The sequence below is a fragment of the Nasonia vitripennis genome, chromosome 2, assembly GCF_009193385.2.
Source record: "Nasonia vitripennis strain AsymCx chromosome 2, Nvit_psr_1.1, whole genome shotgun sequence".
NCBI lineage: Eukaryota > Metazoa > Arthropoda > Insecta > Hymenoptera > Pteromalidae > Nasonia > Nasonia vitripennis.
Genome location: NC_045758.1, coordinates 2534188 through 2551324, shown reverse-complemented (window position 1 = coordinate 2551324; position 17137 = coordinate 2534188). Strand labels below are relative to the sequence as shown.

Genomic DNA, 17137 nt, shown 5'->3' with positions numbered 1-17137 from the left:
GAGAAGGTTCGGAGAGAAGGTCTGGATTGCAGAACGTGGAATATTGCGAGAGCGAGTATAAGCCGGTGGCGGCCGGTGTACGGAGAGAGAAAAAGGCGCCAGTCTGGATTGTTGTTATTATTAGCGCCGTGTTCTCTCCAGCCGCGGGAGAAAAAGGGGGAGAGGGAGAGAGGAGAAGCGCGCAGTTCGGCCAACCGCAACGATCACCGGCGTTTCTCATATTCGCCCTGAAAATCGACGATACATGCACTCGAGGTCACTCGAGGTTCCTCGAAAATTAAAAATTTTATCGCGAGACGCCTCGACTAGGCGGATATTCCGCGTAAAATCAGTCCCGAGCAGGCGGAGAAGCCGGTACGGTTGGCAGCACTGCGGGCGGTTGTCGCTGCGCGCGCAGCTCGGGGGACGCCTCTCCTCTCCTTCTCGGTTCGTCGCCATGTTTCTCTCCCATCAGCAGCAGCCCCGCGCGGAGAGAGAGCGCCTTGCCGCACACAGTCGTCCATCGTCGTCGGGTCGCAGCGCGTGTACACCGGACATTGAGATACATCGGACTCGTCGCCGCAGCAAATAAGCATCAATCGACAACGGCTGTTTGACGCGTCGACTTTTAACGGATCATTTGACTTGGTGAGTTTGACATTTTGTTTTAGAATATGTCGCGTAGTATACGAGCCGAGAGCAACGAGAAAGACTAATCGAAGCGAGTGAGCGCCATGGCGCCGATCGCGTTTTCCACCCGTCGCTGATGCTTCCTTTCTCGGATATCGGGGCCGACGTCGGTTTTGCGCAACCCCGCGATGCATTTGCGCGGCTTCGTAAACGGATTATGTAATATCACGCGGAAGGGAAAGGGCCTCTCGCGCCGGTATAGACACGACGCTCAGCGTGTATCTGTTCTGTATAAGGCGGAGGGCGAAGCCGTTGGTCAACGTTCGTCCTGATGATGCTTTTGTTTTTACTTTGCTCTCTCTCTCTCTCTCTCTCTCCTAGCATTGTTGTGGCCAGCCATTGTTCTTAGGCGTCGTGGCCGAGATTCGTTTCTCCTGTCCAAGGACGCCGACACGCGAGAATTTCTTTCCACCTATAGCTATATGTCTCTGTCTCTCTCTCTCTCTCTCTCTTACTTCGCGATCGAAGATGGAGCGAGCGAGGATTATAATCGGCGATAATGGACGCCGCGCGGCTAACGAGTTCGCGCGAATTGCTCAGCGAAGGTGCAAGTACGTTAATAGCGCGTTCGAGTTAACAATGTAAACGGGGTGAATATACTCGATATATCGAGCAAGGTAATACGGAGCATCGCTGGCTCACGAGGGACGCTGCGCGAAACAAGAGAAGCGGCGGCGGTAGCTATACGCGCTCCGAGCGCCATCTTTTCCTCGCGCGTTATATGCATGTACGCCCGGAGCTCTCTCGGCGTGGAAATTTCCGGAGCCGCAGCGTCTCCGCATTTCGCGTTTCTTTCTCGCTCGTTTCAAGTATACGGAGATATACACGCACGAATCGCGAAACTCGCTTGTGTGTGTGTGCGAATTCACCGCTGTACGACAGGTAGGCGAGAACGGGCTGAAGCTAGCCGAAGGAGGAGTCATCGTCGTGTCGGACGTGGAACGAACGCCGCCACGAGCGTCGACTTCCGGTTTTGATTCGCGCGGCGTGTGTGTCGACTACTCGGTCACGCTCCGGAGACGAGAATTCGCAAGTGCGCAGTTTCGTTATATATATAGATAGAGAAAGAGTGGAGGCGGTGACTGTGTGCGTGTGCGTGTCCAAGAGTGTGCCTGGCTTATCGATTTTTCTTCTCTCTACAATATAGATCTAACGCGTGTTTTTGCAGGTTCTAAGAACGAGCCGCGAAAATAGAGAAAATGCCGGGTTTCAGCAGCGTGGGTACCTTCAAGATCTTCATCGGCAACTTGGCCGACAAGACGACCAACGCCGACATCAAGCCGCTCTTTGAGAAGTACGGCAAAGTCTTCGAATGCGATGTCGTCAAGAACTATGGCTTTGTGGTGAGTGATATACCTGTATAAATGCACACCTATACGGTGCTGTTTTCTTTTTGCTAACTTCGGCCGTTCACGCGTACCGAGGTATTATACGCTTGGCTGTATACGTGTTGATAATTGATTTTTCTGCTTGAAAAACGGAGGGGGGAACTTAAGCTAGGTTTGTTGAGTCAGAATTTTTACTGCAGATAAAGCTACCATATCTTATTGGAGTAATTGGACTTTTTTCGTTCTACGATAGCTTTGCTGCTCGATAAGTAGCTCGAGTAAAATAATTGTCAATTTTATAGAGCATCTGTAATTCCTGTATTTTGCAAGTCCTGGTTTATTTTTAAGGTCTGATTGAATATTTGAGAAATCTAAGCAATCATTTGCATTTTAGCATATGGAGAATGAGGAATCTGGCAGAAACGCCATCCAGAACTTGAACGGCCAGCTGGTTCATGGCCAACCCATCAAGTGTGAGGCTGCCAAGAGCCGCAAGGGTCCCAACACTCCAACAACCAAGATCTTTGTTGGAAACCTGACCGATAACACCAAGGCTCCCCAGGTTCGCGAGCTCTTCGCCAAGTACGGCACCGTTGTAGAGTGCGACATCGTGCGCAACTACGGCTTCGTCCACCTTGAGGCCACCGGCGACGTCAATGACGCCATCAAGGAGCTTAACGGTCAGATCGTCGATGGTCAGCCCATGAAGGTGCAGATCTCGACCAGCCGCGTGCGGCAGAGGCCTGGTATGGGCGATCCCGAACAGTGCTACAGGTGCGGCCGTGGTGGTCACTGGTCCAAGGAGTGCCCCAAGGGAGGTATGGGCGGTGGACCAGACAGGAATGGATTCAGAGACAGGATGTTCGGACGCGACCCCTACCCACCACCACCACCACCACCCTTCCTGCGTGACAGGCTTATGGGTGGAGCGCGCTTTGGCGTAAGTTATAGATTGCTTTAAACATAGATCGATCCTCTTGGGATACGAGACTCGTGGTAATTGTAGAATATCGATAATCGAGTACATACGAGTCCGGAGTACAAAAGGATTGGTTCCATTTTTATAGGGTATTTGAGCACTAGTTTATTAATGAAAATTTTTACAACAGAGCTACCCGCCTTTCCAAGACTACGACAGCTACTATGATCGCCGAGGCTTTGATGATACCAGGGACTTGTATGAGAGGAGGTTCACAGGAATGACCGGAATGTCGGGTAATGACGGCTCTCAGATTCCCGGTACGATTATTTAACCCGCCTAGTGCGAAAGAGACTCTCTAGCGTGTAATTTTTTTTCTGCTTACTCTGTTTTCGCTCTTCATGTTGTTGACAAATGTACAGCAGGTATGGGCTCGATGCGTGACACTGGATTTTCTCGCGGCCAGGACTACGGCATGTTCAGCCGCCGATCGCCACCACCAGCCGGTAACAACGGCAGATTCAGGTGAGTTAACCAGGTTTCATCCACCATCCTCGACCATCAACCCCTCTACCTCCACGTAAGCGAGAGATTGGTTGTTGACCACCCATTATCCGGCTTAACATTGTGAACACATTTCAGGCTGGATTAACAGTTCATGCGATTTGTTGTAGGGTTGGGCGATTAATGCGTCTCACAAACATTTGCCTCACTCTCTAGCATCTCACTGTATAACTCTCATTACTCCATCTATTTGTTTCTCACTATCATGCTCTTCACAACCCTCTTCGTTCTCTCTTCACTCTCTGTTCTTTACTGTCTTTATTTAATAAAATATACCATTTATTTACCCTTTATAGATAGTTTTAAAAGTGCCAATGTGTACAATGGCAGTGGAATTTATCGGGTCGGTGTGGTTTTCTGTTTTATAATTTAAATTTGTCTTTGTTTTGCTCAGTAGTTACATATTATATACTCTTACAATACTTAGTTAGAGATAACAAACAAACAAATACAAAATAATGAAACATCTTTGGCTCGAGTGTCCTTAGAAAAATACCTAAAATTAAGAAAGAAATACACACAGTCGAGCGTGGTGTTACTGTACAGTTATACCAAAATGACAACATTGGACATCTCTTTACATTCTAAATTTCAGTGCGATTCCGTCGGCTCCATACCGAGTTTATCCGTGAATACAAGCAACCTTTAGAGATACAGTTCTGGGTCAACGTTCAAGTCACGAAAGAGTAAGTCTCTGTGAATATTTAGCTCTACATAAAAATTTAGTCTCTCTAAATCTCTATTCTCATGGTTGCCGGTGCCGCCGTGCCGAGCGCGGGGCCCGTGACAATCACATACGAATATCAGCACTCTTGTTAACCAAGGACTACTGTTCTTGCCTTGAACATTAAAAAAAGGAAACAAATTAAAATTAAAAAAGACTGCACTTCTAGGGATGTGCCAATTCATACTCTCTTGTTCCATGGCCTTAACTGTGAGTTAAGTCAAACTATTGAAGATATAGCAATTTGAATTTTAGCTCTGTGTCGCAAGTGCATCAAAGCCATGAGCTGCAGCACACTCTAAATACTTATTTTTTTAAGTCTCACACGCGCACAATTCACCGAATTTCACTTATAGCGAAAGATGGTTATGCAGCTTCTTACAAGTTTGTATTGATTTTAAGGTTATTTTCCATTTTGAATGTTTTAATGCACGTTATACTACTTGCTCTATTAATGTATGTTTGTCGACTTGTGTTCTCGAAAATTAATTTCATTTGTGCAAGTACTCTGTAAAACGTCAATTTGGTGGCAGTGATTTTTTAATCGCATGGATTTAGATCCAGCCGAAAATTGCCTGCCTTGAATGATCACATAAATTACATTCCATTCAAATTTTATTGTCGCTTATTAATTTTGAGAAAGAACAGAAAATAATTTTCTTTTTTTTTTGCAAAATGCTGTAATGCTTTCTTGCTTTTTGAATACTTGTACTCTTACAAAGTCACGAGGTACTAAGCAGAATTGAATTCGTGTATCTTGATAACAGGGACTATAATTCACAAAGTTAAGCCTTGGACAAGGGAGTACAGTAAGCTCTTGAAAAAAATGCATTTATCAAAAGTAAGATAGAATCGATAATTGATTTATAAATGCTGTTATAGTAGAGGCATGTACGAGGACTTCAGCCGAGACTCATTTGAAGAGCGTAGGTAAGTAGACATGACGTCAAAATACCACACCAGCCCGAAGATTCTTTTTTTTTCTTTTGAGTTTTTAACAAAAATGTGACTTCCTCTCACTGTCCCCTTTCTTTACCTCGCTTGCATCATCGTCTTCATCAGCTTGAAAAGTCGAAATTGCTTTTACTTACAATCGTATTCACAATTGTTAATAATCATTCCATGTACAAATAAGTATTACTTTCACGACATGTACAAACAGAACTATTCATTTTATCATATACTATGAATTTATACACCTATATTTATATGTATAGATAATATATACTATACACAGATATAAAATACATTTTATACCATTTTATAATAAATTATACGACTTTTTTTTTAACAAATATACATGATAATAGAAGGTAAAGTGAGGTAAAGGAGAGTTGACAAGACTTTTTCATTGTCCTAATCACCAAGTGCAATTTGTTCATGAATCACATTTGAAGAGTAATAATAAAATCAAACTTTTCAATGGGAGACCTAATTGTTGACCATCGATTAGATCTTTCATCCTCTACCTATCTATCTTTCTCTTTCCTACTGTTCGCTTAGTTTTGGGAAGCAGTGATGTTTCGGGAGACTTTGAAACTTTCAGTCGTGTCGTCACTTCTTCTCAAAGCGAAGGAACGGATGTATATAAAGAATAATATCAATAATAATCTAAAATCATGAAAAATATACATGCAAAAGAAAAATAAGAAAATTAAAAAGAAAGAAAAAAGAACGTGCTACGGTTGTTCCCGATCTCGTTTGACTGACGTGGAAAAAATTGATTCTGCTTTACCAGACCGGGAATCCGAGGGCCATCGCCGTCGCGCCGGTTCGCACCATACTAAAGCGCCGCCGTCTACGTCGTCGTCGCCGCCATCCGCCGCCTACGCCGTCGTCGCCGCCGTCGCGCGAGCGCCTCCTCCGCCGGCCGGGATAATCTCGGATCGGGTGTGTCTGTGTGTCGCGGGTCTGTGAGAGATGATGATGCCGCCGTCGTCCACGCCGTCGTCGGTGACCTTAACAATACTGAGCCGGGGTACGAAGCGTTGCGTTCAAGCAATGCCACGCACACAACACACACGTCGCTGATTATAAGAGCAGGAAGCCTCGGGATCGACAGTTATCAATCAATTAAGATTCAAGGTGTGTGTGCGGTAAATAGAAAAGAACATTTTGGCCGGCGCTGACGCTGTCGACGTCGTCTTCGTCCTGTTGTCTCTGTTGTTGTTCTTACACGATATCTAAACTGAAACAACCAAAACACAACACTCACAACACACATATACGCTCTTCACATGCTCTATCACACTGTCGAATTAGGTACGCGCGAAGGTCTGCCGCTATCACTGCGATATCAAGATACAGGCAATTTGTTTTATATATACGAGTATTATTCTGTCCACGTATATTATGTGTTTAATATACATTAATCTGTGTAACGTGTAAAATCTAAACAAAGAACGAGTCTTTACAGAGCTGTTACTGGTACAAGTACAGCCTTCTAGTAACTAGTGAGATAAGCGTTAACGCAGTGAGATGGTGCGGGGAGATCTTGCTTAACATTAAAAATCAGTTTCATTTATTCTTTATATCCTAGTATATAGTGTATACATATAGCATTGCGATCAGCTCGCGCGCGCACGCATGAGAAAATTTGCCGAACGATCGGCGGCGGTTGTAAAAATGAATATCAATATACAATGTATAAATTTTATTTTATACCAAGGCATAGTAATTTCTCGTGTATAATTTAGGTTAGATAAGACAAACAAATTACTATGTGAGTGTGAATTTTTTTATGCGTGATCTATATAAACTTTTGTAAATCAACTTTTTTTCAAGCGTTTAGCATGTAGTGATGATTTTTAATGTTGCACTCTCTCCCCAAGCGCGGATGCAGAAAAACTCGACAGGCCCTCGCCCTGACGATCGACAGTTATTAACATTTAAGTATGATTATCTGTAGACTTTTGACCAATGAAGACAGAACTAATAAATCTAAAAACAGAAGAAAAAAATGAAAGACAAGAATTAGATTTGATTTATATGAAAAGTGATATGAAAGTATAATTGATTATTGAAAGAAACAAAAATTAATCGTCTTCGTTACTCCTCGTGGCAAATGAACGATTTTTATCGGTCGGACCTTGTGAAACTTAGGCTCGGATGAAGCCTTCGTACGTAATCCCTCGCTTTACGTCACTTATCGTTGTTTTTAAGTACGCTTGTGTAGACATGCAATCAGCTATAATTTTTTATATAAAGAAAACGCGCATTTTCGACGCGCCTTCAGCTACAAATAGCGATTGCAGCCTCTTCGAGTCCGCGACTACTACTGTAGTTTGCCATTACATCGGTATTTTTCATTGTTCATAGGCGAATTGCAATCGCATTCGTAAAAGAATACGCGTCGAGGTTTAACAGGAGTTGAGTAAGATGCTGTCACGATGATTTACAGTATCGTAGATTCGCGTATACATGCATTACATTTAACATAAAAGTTGACACATTTTGACACAATCAAAAAACACACACACACACACATACATATAAACATGATACACGGAATCTTATAATTATTAAGTGTCAAGTGATTATCGTTAAATTGCACCAATTTAATAAGACAATCGACGAATTTATTCTCTGCGTTTCGAGAGGCAGCGATGCCTCGCCCTTTCAGTAACGTTTATTATACGGATTATATACTATCTCGATGCACGTATTGTAATACTTTAGCGGGTACATCAACTTGTGTAAAATTAATTGCTAATTTGACTAACGGCAGATTTTTCGGCGATATCGCTCGCGAGGACTGATTTCACGGCTTGCGACAATTTTGCAATTACTTTTCTCAGTTTGAAATTCAACAAGAACAGAATGTCCACCAATACGAAATAATTGTCAATAGGGTTGTAATTCGGGAAAATTCAAGATCGCAGGCGGCTGCATCGGAGAAATCTGTCGTTACTTTTATTGTCAGTTTCGATTGTTCTGCGGTTCGCTTTCGTGTATATTGTTCCAACGACATGTGTTTTGCCCGAGGAGTAAAAGTTAGCGTGAGCGAGAGAGAAGTAAAAAAACGAATATACTATCACAGTGTATTGTGGTCCGAGTATCTCTATCTGTACGAGAACAATTAAATAATTGAAGGTAAACAAATAAGTGACACAAAAATAAAATTAAAATTAGCTTGTAGTCGATAACGAAATCTATCTCTACTATATGCAACAAAAAAATTGTCGGCTCGTTTTTAATATTTTGTGCAAAAAATCAAGGAATGATATATAAGAGTAAAATGAAAAAAATATAGAAGTAAAGCGAGAGAGAGAGAGAGAGAAAGAGAAAGAAGTAATGATTAACGATATAGTACACGCGGCGCAAGTTTTGCATCGAGTTTTTCTCTTAAAATAAAAATTCCGCTAGAGTGAAAGCTAAGTAACGAGAGCAAGAGAAAACAAAACTTTTTTTGTAAGATTCGTGTTTTTTCACTATATATATATATACACAATAAATATATATTACGATGCGATAGTAATATTTCCCCCCCATTTACCGCCCCCAAATGAATAAGCCAATAAAGAAATCTGTGTAATACAACAAATGTAATACTTGTGGAAATTCAGAACAATGAACGAAACGTGATTTGTTTTTTTTTTTTCTATCATTCTCACAATTTCACTTTTCTCTCTTCACATCCGATTACAAACGATACTGTCATGTAACCGTGATTCTCTCCTCACCCTCAGTCAAATTCTTCCTCTCAAGCACATACCCTCAAAACCAACCCCTTGGACGGTTCCGCTCTCAAGAAATATCTCGAAGAAGAGCTCGGTCTAACGGATACGGGAGAAGCAACCACATTTTTGGTCGGCCGCGTGTATGTCCGCTGGCTTCCTGCGTCGACCGCGTTGTCGCGAACTCGCGTCGCAACGAGTATCTAGTTGTTCCATGATTGTTATTGTTTTTAGTTATTGCACTCTTATTCACAATTTGGAACCATTTTTTTTTAATCATCAAAATTATTATCATCATTGCAAAATTTTATTCGATACATTATTTCTTTTCATTCTGGAGTTGTACGTTATCGCTTTTTCTTTTTTTTTTTTTTCAAATTGCTGCACAGTTACATAATTTCCGTCTTCCCAAACTCTTGTTGTCGATAAAGCTCTCGCATTGTGTAAAAAGCCGAAAGCAATTGTTGTAGTGTTGTGTACGAATATACTTATACACAACGGGCTATGGGGCTGAATAAGGTCTGGTCTTTCCTTCGGCACCGCTATTTCTGTCTTTTAGGTGTTTTATGATAATAGCAATGCGTTGTACGACAAACATTTATGCAACGGTTCAGTCGCACGTAGTGTCACGCTAATGTTTCTCCTAATAGACTACTTAAGCATACCCGTATATGAAAGAGACCATGTGGCGAGAGGCTGCGCGCGTGCAAAAATAAATAACAATAACAACGACGACGTTCACGCTCTGTACAGTAGATGACGCTTAGCACTAACCAGATTTTAACGTTATTAACACAACACACACCCACACATATACAGAAAGTAGCTCTTAGGCGATTTTGATGTACTTATTATACGAACAAGGCGGAATATAATCGTAACGATCGTGATGTGTATACAGATTTTTAATATGGAAACATTGACCTGCTGTTTTGTCTCACGGTTTTTTGTCGTATGATTATGAAAATACAATACGCGCGAGAGGATTATCCGTACGGCGCGCGATGTAGTATGATGTCTCTTCTAATGTGTCTTCGGCTGAGAAAACAATAAAGTATCTTACGCAAAACTGAAAAGCATACGTCGTATATGATTCCTTCGGAAATACCCTTTCGTTTTATTTTTTCTCTCTTATATCAAGTATGTATAGTCATCATGTCTGTCTAACCGCTGGCGTGGAATTTTCGCATTTGCGCCGTATTATATACAGTAGTAGATCTTTGCATTACTTTTAATTATTAATACAATCATTTTTCTAAAGGTGAATCGGGTTGATAGTCGAAAGACGAATACGTTGCATTAACAGTTGCCATGTTGCGTCAACGTAATCGTCCGCATGTTTTCGACCGTATATACACATAGTACTCAACTTCACAGAGTCGATAACTTGTAAACGCCGTTTCATGCTTAGAAAAAAGAAAACATACAAAAAGAATAACTAAAAGTCGTTCTAACGAAAACTTCTATTTCTACTTTTTTTTTTTTTTAATTAATTTATTATTATTTTTGTTCTTGTTGATCGACTGGTGATAATTTCCTGCTGAAATGTAAAAAAAACGTTCGTTTTTGTGTGACTGATGATTTCAGAACGATTGGTACTGCGCCGCCGGACAACATGAATTCGCACGGTGCGGTAGCGTACGGTGCAGGCGCGAATAAGCCGCTTGTCGCATATCCAGGTGTGGATTACAAACCGTATTGATGCGCAAGCGAGACGTCGAGACGTTGCATTAAAAATTAACACACACACACTACCTCGGAACGTGAGAGCGAGCGAGAGAGAGAAAAAAGAGACAATGCGTAAGCAGATCATTGAAAAAAATGAAATGAAAAAAAAAACACAAAAAAAAAATTGAAACTGAACAAACAGCGTTTGTTTTTCTGTTTGTATCTTCTTTAGCAGTATAACACTATACTATATTTTGCAGTTGATCATTTTTAATAAAGGACTGAGATGAGAATAAATAAAAAAAAAAACATTATGATAATAAAACCAAACAAAAAATCGAGAAGCGTGTTTGTCATATGTATATTTGCACACTATATATATATATATATATATATATATATATATATATATATATATATATATATATATATATATATATATATATATATATATATATATATATATATATATATATATATATATATATATATATATATATATATATATATATATATATATATATATATATATATTATATATATATATATATATATATATATATATATATATCCTCTGCGTTGTTTCATTGATCTCTTTTATGTGTATGTAGCATATAAATCTACAATAGCTTCACGAGAAATTTGTTATTTTGCAAGCTTTACATTGTAACTCCAGAGTCGCGGCGTAAATACTCAGTTGAGTTGAAACTGTATACGTGTATAAATGATTTAGCACTTTCTGTGGTTTTTCATGTGTCGAAATTGTTGAGTAACTTTGCTTTTCTCTTATATTTTATTACACCTTCGACTCGCGCGTTTTCATGATCGATATACACGTGTCTATACTCTGAATAAAGATTTCAACCCCATATAGTATATTTCTAATCTAGCGGATGTCGGACAGGCTAATTTAGAGGATCTTGAACAGGTAATTGTAAGCTTTCAATTTTATAAGTACATATTTATTATACATACGTAGGCTACTTTTCTTTTTCATTTGGTTATCGTAGGTCTTATTACACTAGGTGTTTTTAATATTTACATTAATTTTTTTTTTTTTTTTTTTTCAAAATTGAGCCTTTCTAATTTTTGAATCTTTAAGACGACTACGTTGGCATGTGTCAAACGTTCACGTAGTCGTTTGAACTGTGTAGAAACGAATTTTGCTTCTTTTTTTTTTCAATAAAAATTGGTCAAAATTGTATAAACATTCTCCATTATCGTCATCCTCATTTCTCTAGCGTTATCATTCATTGTCATTTTTATTCAAATTTTTTCTTTCACCATATATCGACACGATTGTCTAACTCTGTTGCTTTAAGAAAACTGCATTATTCTAAGCGCCAACGAAGAAGCGAACGCGCCGCCGCCTCAGCCTACGACTGCGAAACTGAGTCCGCGCGTCTGTGTCGCGGGCACGTCTGCGTGTACGCCTATATGTACATGATTTGCAAAACCGTCGTGCGTGGGTCGTCGTCGCCACTGCCGCCGCCGCCACCGCCGCCGCCGCCGCCGCCGCCGCCGTCACATACATTGTATCTATATACATGATCTACTGTGCACTATCTGGTATATATATATATACGCACGCCGACGGTCGTCACACCCAAGGATTTCGAAAGTCCTCGCAATATGATACCTCGACGGCACATACGGCGCAAATGATCTTGTACACTTATATGTGCTTTATAATAATGTGGAAGAGACGCAGACGTGGACTTGGCGGAAAGCGCGAAGAAGGGGAGAGGTATAAGGCCTGTGGGAACACTGTGTGTGACGAACAAAAAAATGTGCATGCACTCGCCGGGATAAAAGTATTATTTTTGTTGGGCAAAGAGTCAGGATAACTATCAGCTATGCGGCTGTTGACACTTTTTTCCTTACGCGTCCGCTCGCTTTCCAATTGGTTGGGAAACTCTCTTATGCAAAAAATTCTGCACATAGACAGCGATACTTTTATCCCGCGGTGCACGTGCTGTCGCAACAATATACAATAACGCGACCAAAAAATAAAGCTTGCCACCAGACCAAACCAAATCAATAAAAACAACAAAAAAAAAAAAGAAAAAAAATTGCACAACGTAATGTAACTTGTGTATATGTGCTGTAATTGTATATAGGAGCAGCTTGGTCTACCGTCAAGTCGGCTGAGAAAGCGAGAGAGAGAGAGAGAGAGAGAGAGAGAGAAAGATGACGATCTGGGATTTGAGCTTCACCGCTGAGGGATGAGACCCTCCGCACAGAGAATCTCGATTGTTATGTGAGAAAACGTGGCAGGCTTTTGCATTGCAAAAGCGAGCTTGGAATTAGTAAGAGACGCTCTCCTAAAGGCAAGTTAGATCCAAGAAAAAGGAGCGCGTATTCTCGACGCGGTCGAATGTGCCATTATCGCATGTGCGTCGCTTGTACTATTTTCGATTCTTTTTTGAATGACTAAAGAGAGTATTTTCGAACGACATTCCATATGGCACATTCGAACACGCGAGCATTGAGATGTAAAGAATTGCATTTTTTCCTTTTTTCAACACACTCATTATTCTGTCCTTCAGAAATACTCTATTCCTGAAAATGAATTTCTTTGACTCTTATATACATACGATTAGAAGCTATAGCGAACGATTTAAAAAAAAAAAAAAAAAAAAAAAAACGCTCTGGATATTAGCATGTTTCTTTTAAATCTCAAAATTCTTACTCGTTGTTACTCACAGGAGACCTTTTGGCTGTTTCGATCATGCATCGGTTGTTCGTCGATGTTCGACACGATTCAACTGCACAGAGCGTGTAGCTGTGAAAGATCTCGCTACCGATCGAATAATCAATGTTATTCGAGAAACTACACGAATAAAGAACAATCATTTTTATTTAAAAGAAATTCTGCGACTAATTTCTTTTATACCTTCAAAATCTCCTCTTTTGCTTCCTTCTAAAATCAAGTATTACCGTTACTTTTCAAATATTCTCAAGTTTTGTAAATTGACGATAAAAAAATTCCTCGCAAAATCTATTCGATAAACGGAGCGAGCACAAGCAGCGCCAATTCGAATTTGAAGATCTCGTCCATCGAAAGCTGTATTATATCGAGGTAACGTATATGATCAATCCCTATTATCGCTCAGACCGCCTCATCAGCATCGGCGAATTTCTCACAGATAACAACAACCCCGCAGAGCTCGGCAGCGAAATCCTCCGCTATAGGGTCACGTGATCAAAGCGTCTATACACTTATCAATCAATCAAGCCGTACAGACACTTTCAGCGCGCAAAGCAGCTCCTCGATTGGCCGTCGTCGGTCTGCGCGCCGAGAGGAAATCTTGAAACTCGCACAGTAGGAGCGGAGCACTAGCCGAGAGCTGTCTCAGTTGCAGGCGCGTGGCCGCATCAGCGAGTTTGCACGCGTGATTATCGCCTTTAGGTGCCTTAAACGAACGACACACGCCTCACTCGTCGTTTCGCACGAAAATGTCCAAGGATATCAGGTGAGAATAGAGACGCCTGTATACTTTTGGCGCGTTGACATCGATAAGAAGCACGTGTTCGCGGAAGTTCGAGATAGATGTTGTGGGTTGTAGGTTACGAGGGCTCGGTGTATCTTTGTTTGATCGATGTTTCTGGCTTTGATTACGATGACGTTCTCGAATCTCGCGAATTTTCAATTTGGCATGATTTTAGATTTGCGAATTTCGATGTTTCGGAGCTCGAGCGGTTTTAGGTTATACGGGATGGTTAATAAAAAGCTCGCGCACTCACTCCCACACGTCCTGCATGTCTGTGTATATGAATTACGATCGCATTACCGAAGGCAAGATAAATAGAACCCGTTATGCAATCTACGCCGTGTTCACTCTCGAACCGTCCAGCGCGGTCATCTTCGGTTACTTTTGATGATTTTTGACTTGCTTAACACGCTTTTTACGCCAGCTGCTGCGAACGAGCAAAAAAGCACATTTTTATTTCCTATGATTTGACGCTAAAACATGACTTAAAAATAGCACCTATTATTCAAATTTTCGCCTCGTTCTCTCTTAAAGACTGTCACAGTGCTAATAGACAGATAAAGCATCGGCAAATTTTGCAATTCTTCATTTGATTTGACTGCACATTTGCATACGTTACGGTATTTTCAGAGAAGGTATTCTGCTGGGGATTGGTAACCCGCTGCTAGACATCTCAGCAACGGTAGACGATGACTTCTTGAAGAAGTACGAGCTCAAAGCCAACGATGCTATACTTGCCAATGAAAAGCACAAACCCCTATATGATGAGCTTATTGAACAGTACAATGCGGACTTCATTGCTGGAGGAGCAGTGCAGAACACAATGCGAGTGGCACAAGTAAATTTTCTTGATTTTTTTTTTAATTCTTGAATACCAAGAATGCCAGATCATGCTTTGCATAATAATGCTACTGACTTATCTGAAGCAGAATTTTCATCATAGTGTAAACAACTATTATTAGGTCAGATAAGAGAATGTTAATGATATTCTTGTTAGGAACTGGTGATGCTTGAATATTAATCATCCTATGTGAATTACTGTTTGTACTGTTCCTAAGAAAATTATTCAAATTGCATTTTTGTTTGTAGCTTTATTATGTAACTGACAAAAAATGTTGGAGTGCTTCTCATGTAAAGCATGAAATGAAATTTTCTAGTGGTTCTTGGAGAAGCCAAAAGTTGCTGTTTACATGGGGTGCGTTGGAAAAGATAAGTATTCCAAAATCCTAGAAGAAAAAGCCAAAGAAAATGGTTTGAACGTGAGGTACCAGTACACAGATAAAGAGCCAACAGGAACGTGTGCTGTACTTATCACCAATGGTGGAAAGTATCGCTCGCTTTGTGCAAATCTAGCAGCTGCTAATTGCTTCTCACCGTCGCACATAGAAAAAAACAAAAAAATCATCGAGGATGCCAGCTTCTTTTACATATCCGTGAGTAAAAAACTTTTTTCATTGGACTTATTTTTTTATAGTTGACACAAACTTTAAGCATCAGAATTCTTAATTCTATACTCCAGGGATTTTTCTTGACAGTCAGTCCAGAAACTATACAGGCTGTGGCTAAACATGCATTTGAAAAAAACAAAGTATTCACGATGAATCTGAGTGCTCCATTTTTGTGTGAATTTTTCAAAAAGCCTATGAGGGCTGCTTTGCCTTACGTTGATGTTCTATTTGGTAATGAATCCGAAGCAGAAGCCTTCTCCAAGGCAAATGACTTGGGAACTACAGATTTGAAGGAGATTGCTCTGAAAATTTTGAACATGGAAAAAATCAACACTAAAAGGAAAAGGGTTGTTATTATTACTCAAGGTGCCAGTCCTGTACTGTTGGCTAAGGATGGTAGTATAAGTGAATTCCCAGTTCCCAAATTACCAGAAGAGAAAGTCATTGATACCAATGGTGCTGGTGATGCATTTGTAGGAGGTTTGTTTCAATCAATATTGGACAATCATTTCTTAAATCTCCTAAAATAAGTAAATTAATGCAATCCTTTCGTATTTTTCAGGTTTCTTAGCTCAGTATATCCAGGATGAAAGTTTGGAGACATCCATAAAATGTGGTATCTGGGCAGCTACACAGATCATACAAAGGTCTGGATGTACTTACGAGGGAAAGCCCGATTTTGCGCCATGACGAGATCCATTACCTTGAAATCCGTCTTGTTATTGTACTTAATGAAATAATCAAAATTTTTGGGTTGTGGTTGTTTGGTGCTAAACAACACTGTTTATAGCAATCATGATTTCTTAAAGCAATAACTGTAATGGCAAACTTCTTCTCTATAATAGAGAACAATCACGCTACATGTTCCATAATCGCACAAAAATGCCGATGCATTTGGTTTTATACACAAAATTTTGCAAAAAAAAAAACAAGAATTTTATTATGAAAAATTAATATCAAATTTAAATCGATATAAAGATAATTGATACGAATTGTCAAATGAAGAATTTTTAATATTTTTGATGGAAATATTTCTCGATGCTATTGCTACTGCGAGATGCAAAAAAAATTGTATAATTTTGAAATATATTTTATTGCTCAACACATCACTTCTGCAAAACTACAAAAAGTCACGATTTTCGAGCTTTGCTGGCATATGTCGTAAACTACTTTGATGAAAGTAATAATAGTTCCAAATAATAGCATAATAACGAAGTAAAATAGAAAGCTAATATATTTTTATTTGAATATGCAAAAGTCGGCGAATGAATAAAATTATAATGAAATGCACAAAGGAATATAAAGCGAGTGTAGATAGTTAAGATACAGAGATTTCTGATTTGTAAAAAGAATTGTAAAAATGGCTGATAGTGAACCATTGTTATGTTTATTCATTAAGTGAACAGTAAATGGAATTGTAGGTATATTGAATGTTGTTGTTACGAGTCTTTTTTGAGACGCGTAAACTTGCCATAGGACGTTACCATGTAATCAGTTTTGTCATATTGTGATCTAGCTAGGCAACTTCAATAAAAATTGACATTAAAATAAAACGTTTCATCTTTGAATTATGGAAAAACCATTAAAAATTCAAAAGCACAGAGCGCGCAAGAGTGAAACAACCGAAGACAATGTTCATTATACGTC

General features: G+C 40.0%; 1 protein-coding gene across 16 annotated transcripts; it reads left to right on the top strand.

The window, feature by feature from the left end:
- Positions 1–430: 430 nt before the first annotated feature.
- Positions 431–17043, top strand: LOC100116821 (RNA-binding protein lark). 16 transcript variants are annotated; one of them, XM_031923286.2, is made up of 9 exons: positions 431–627; positions 1838–2012; positions 2392–2937; positions 3107–3212; positions 3339–3441; positions 14673–14880; positions 15200–15475; positions 15562–15970; positions 16053–17043. In XM_031923286.2, exons 2-9 carry the CDS (start codon positions 1869–1871, stop codon positions 16178–16180), a joined length of 1920 nt encoding a protein of 639 aa, XP_031779146.1. In that variant the 5' UTR covers positions 431–627; positions 1838–1868; the 3' UTR covers positions 16181–17043. The 16 variants fall into 16 exon arrangements, 15 of the variants coding, with proteins under 15 accessions (XP_031779146.1, XP_031779147.1, XP_031779145.1 ...); XM_031923287.2 differs by having other exon boundaries at positions 437–627; positions 3342–3441; XM_031923285.2 differs by having other exon boundaries at positions 437–627; positions 3107–3236; positions 3342–3441.
- Positions 17044–17137: the final 94 nt, after the last annotated feature.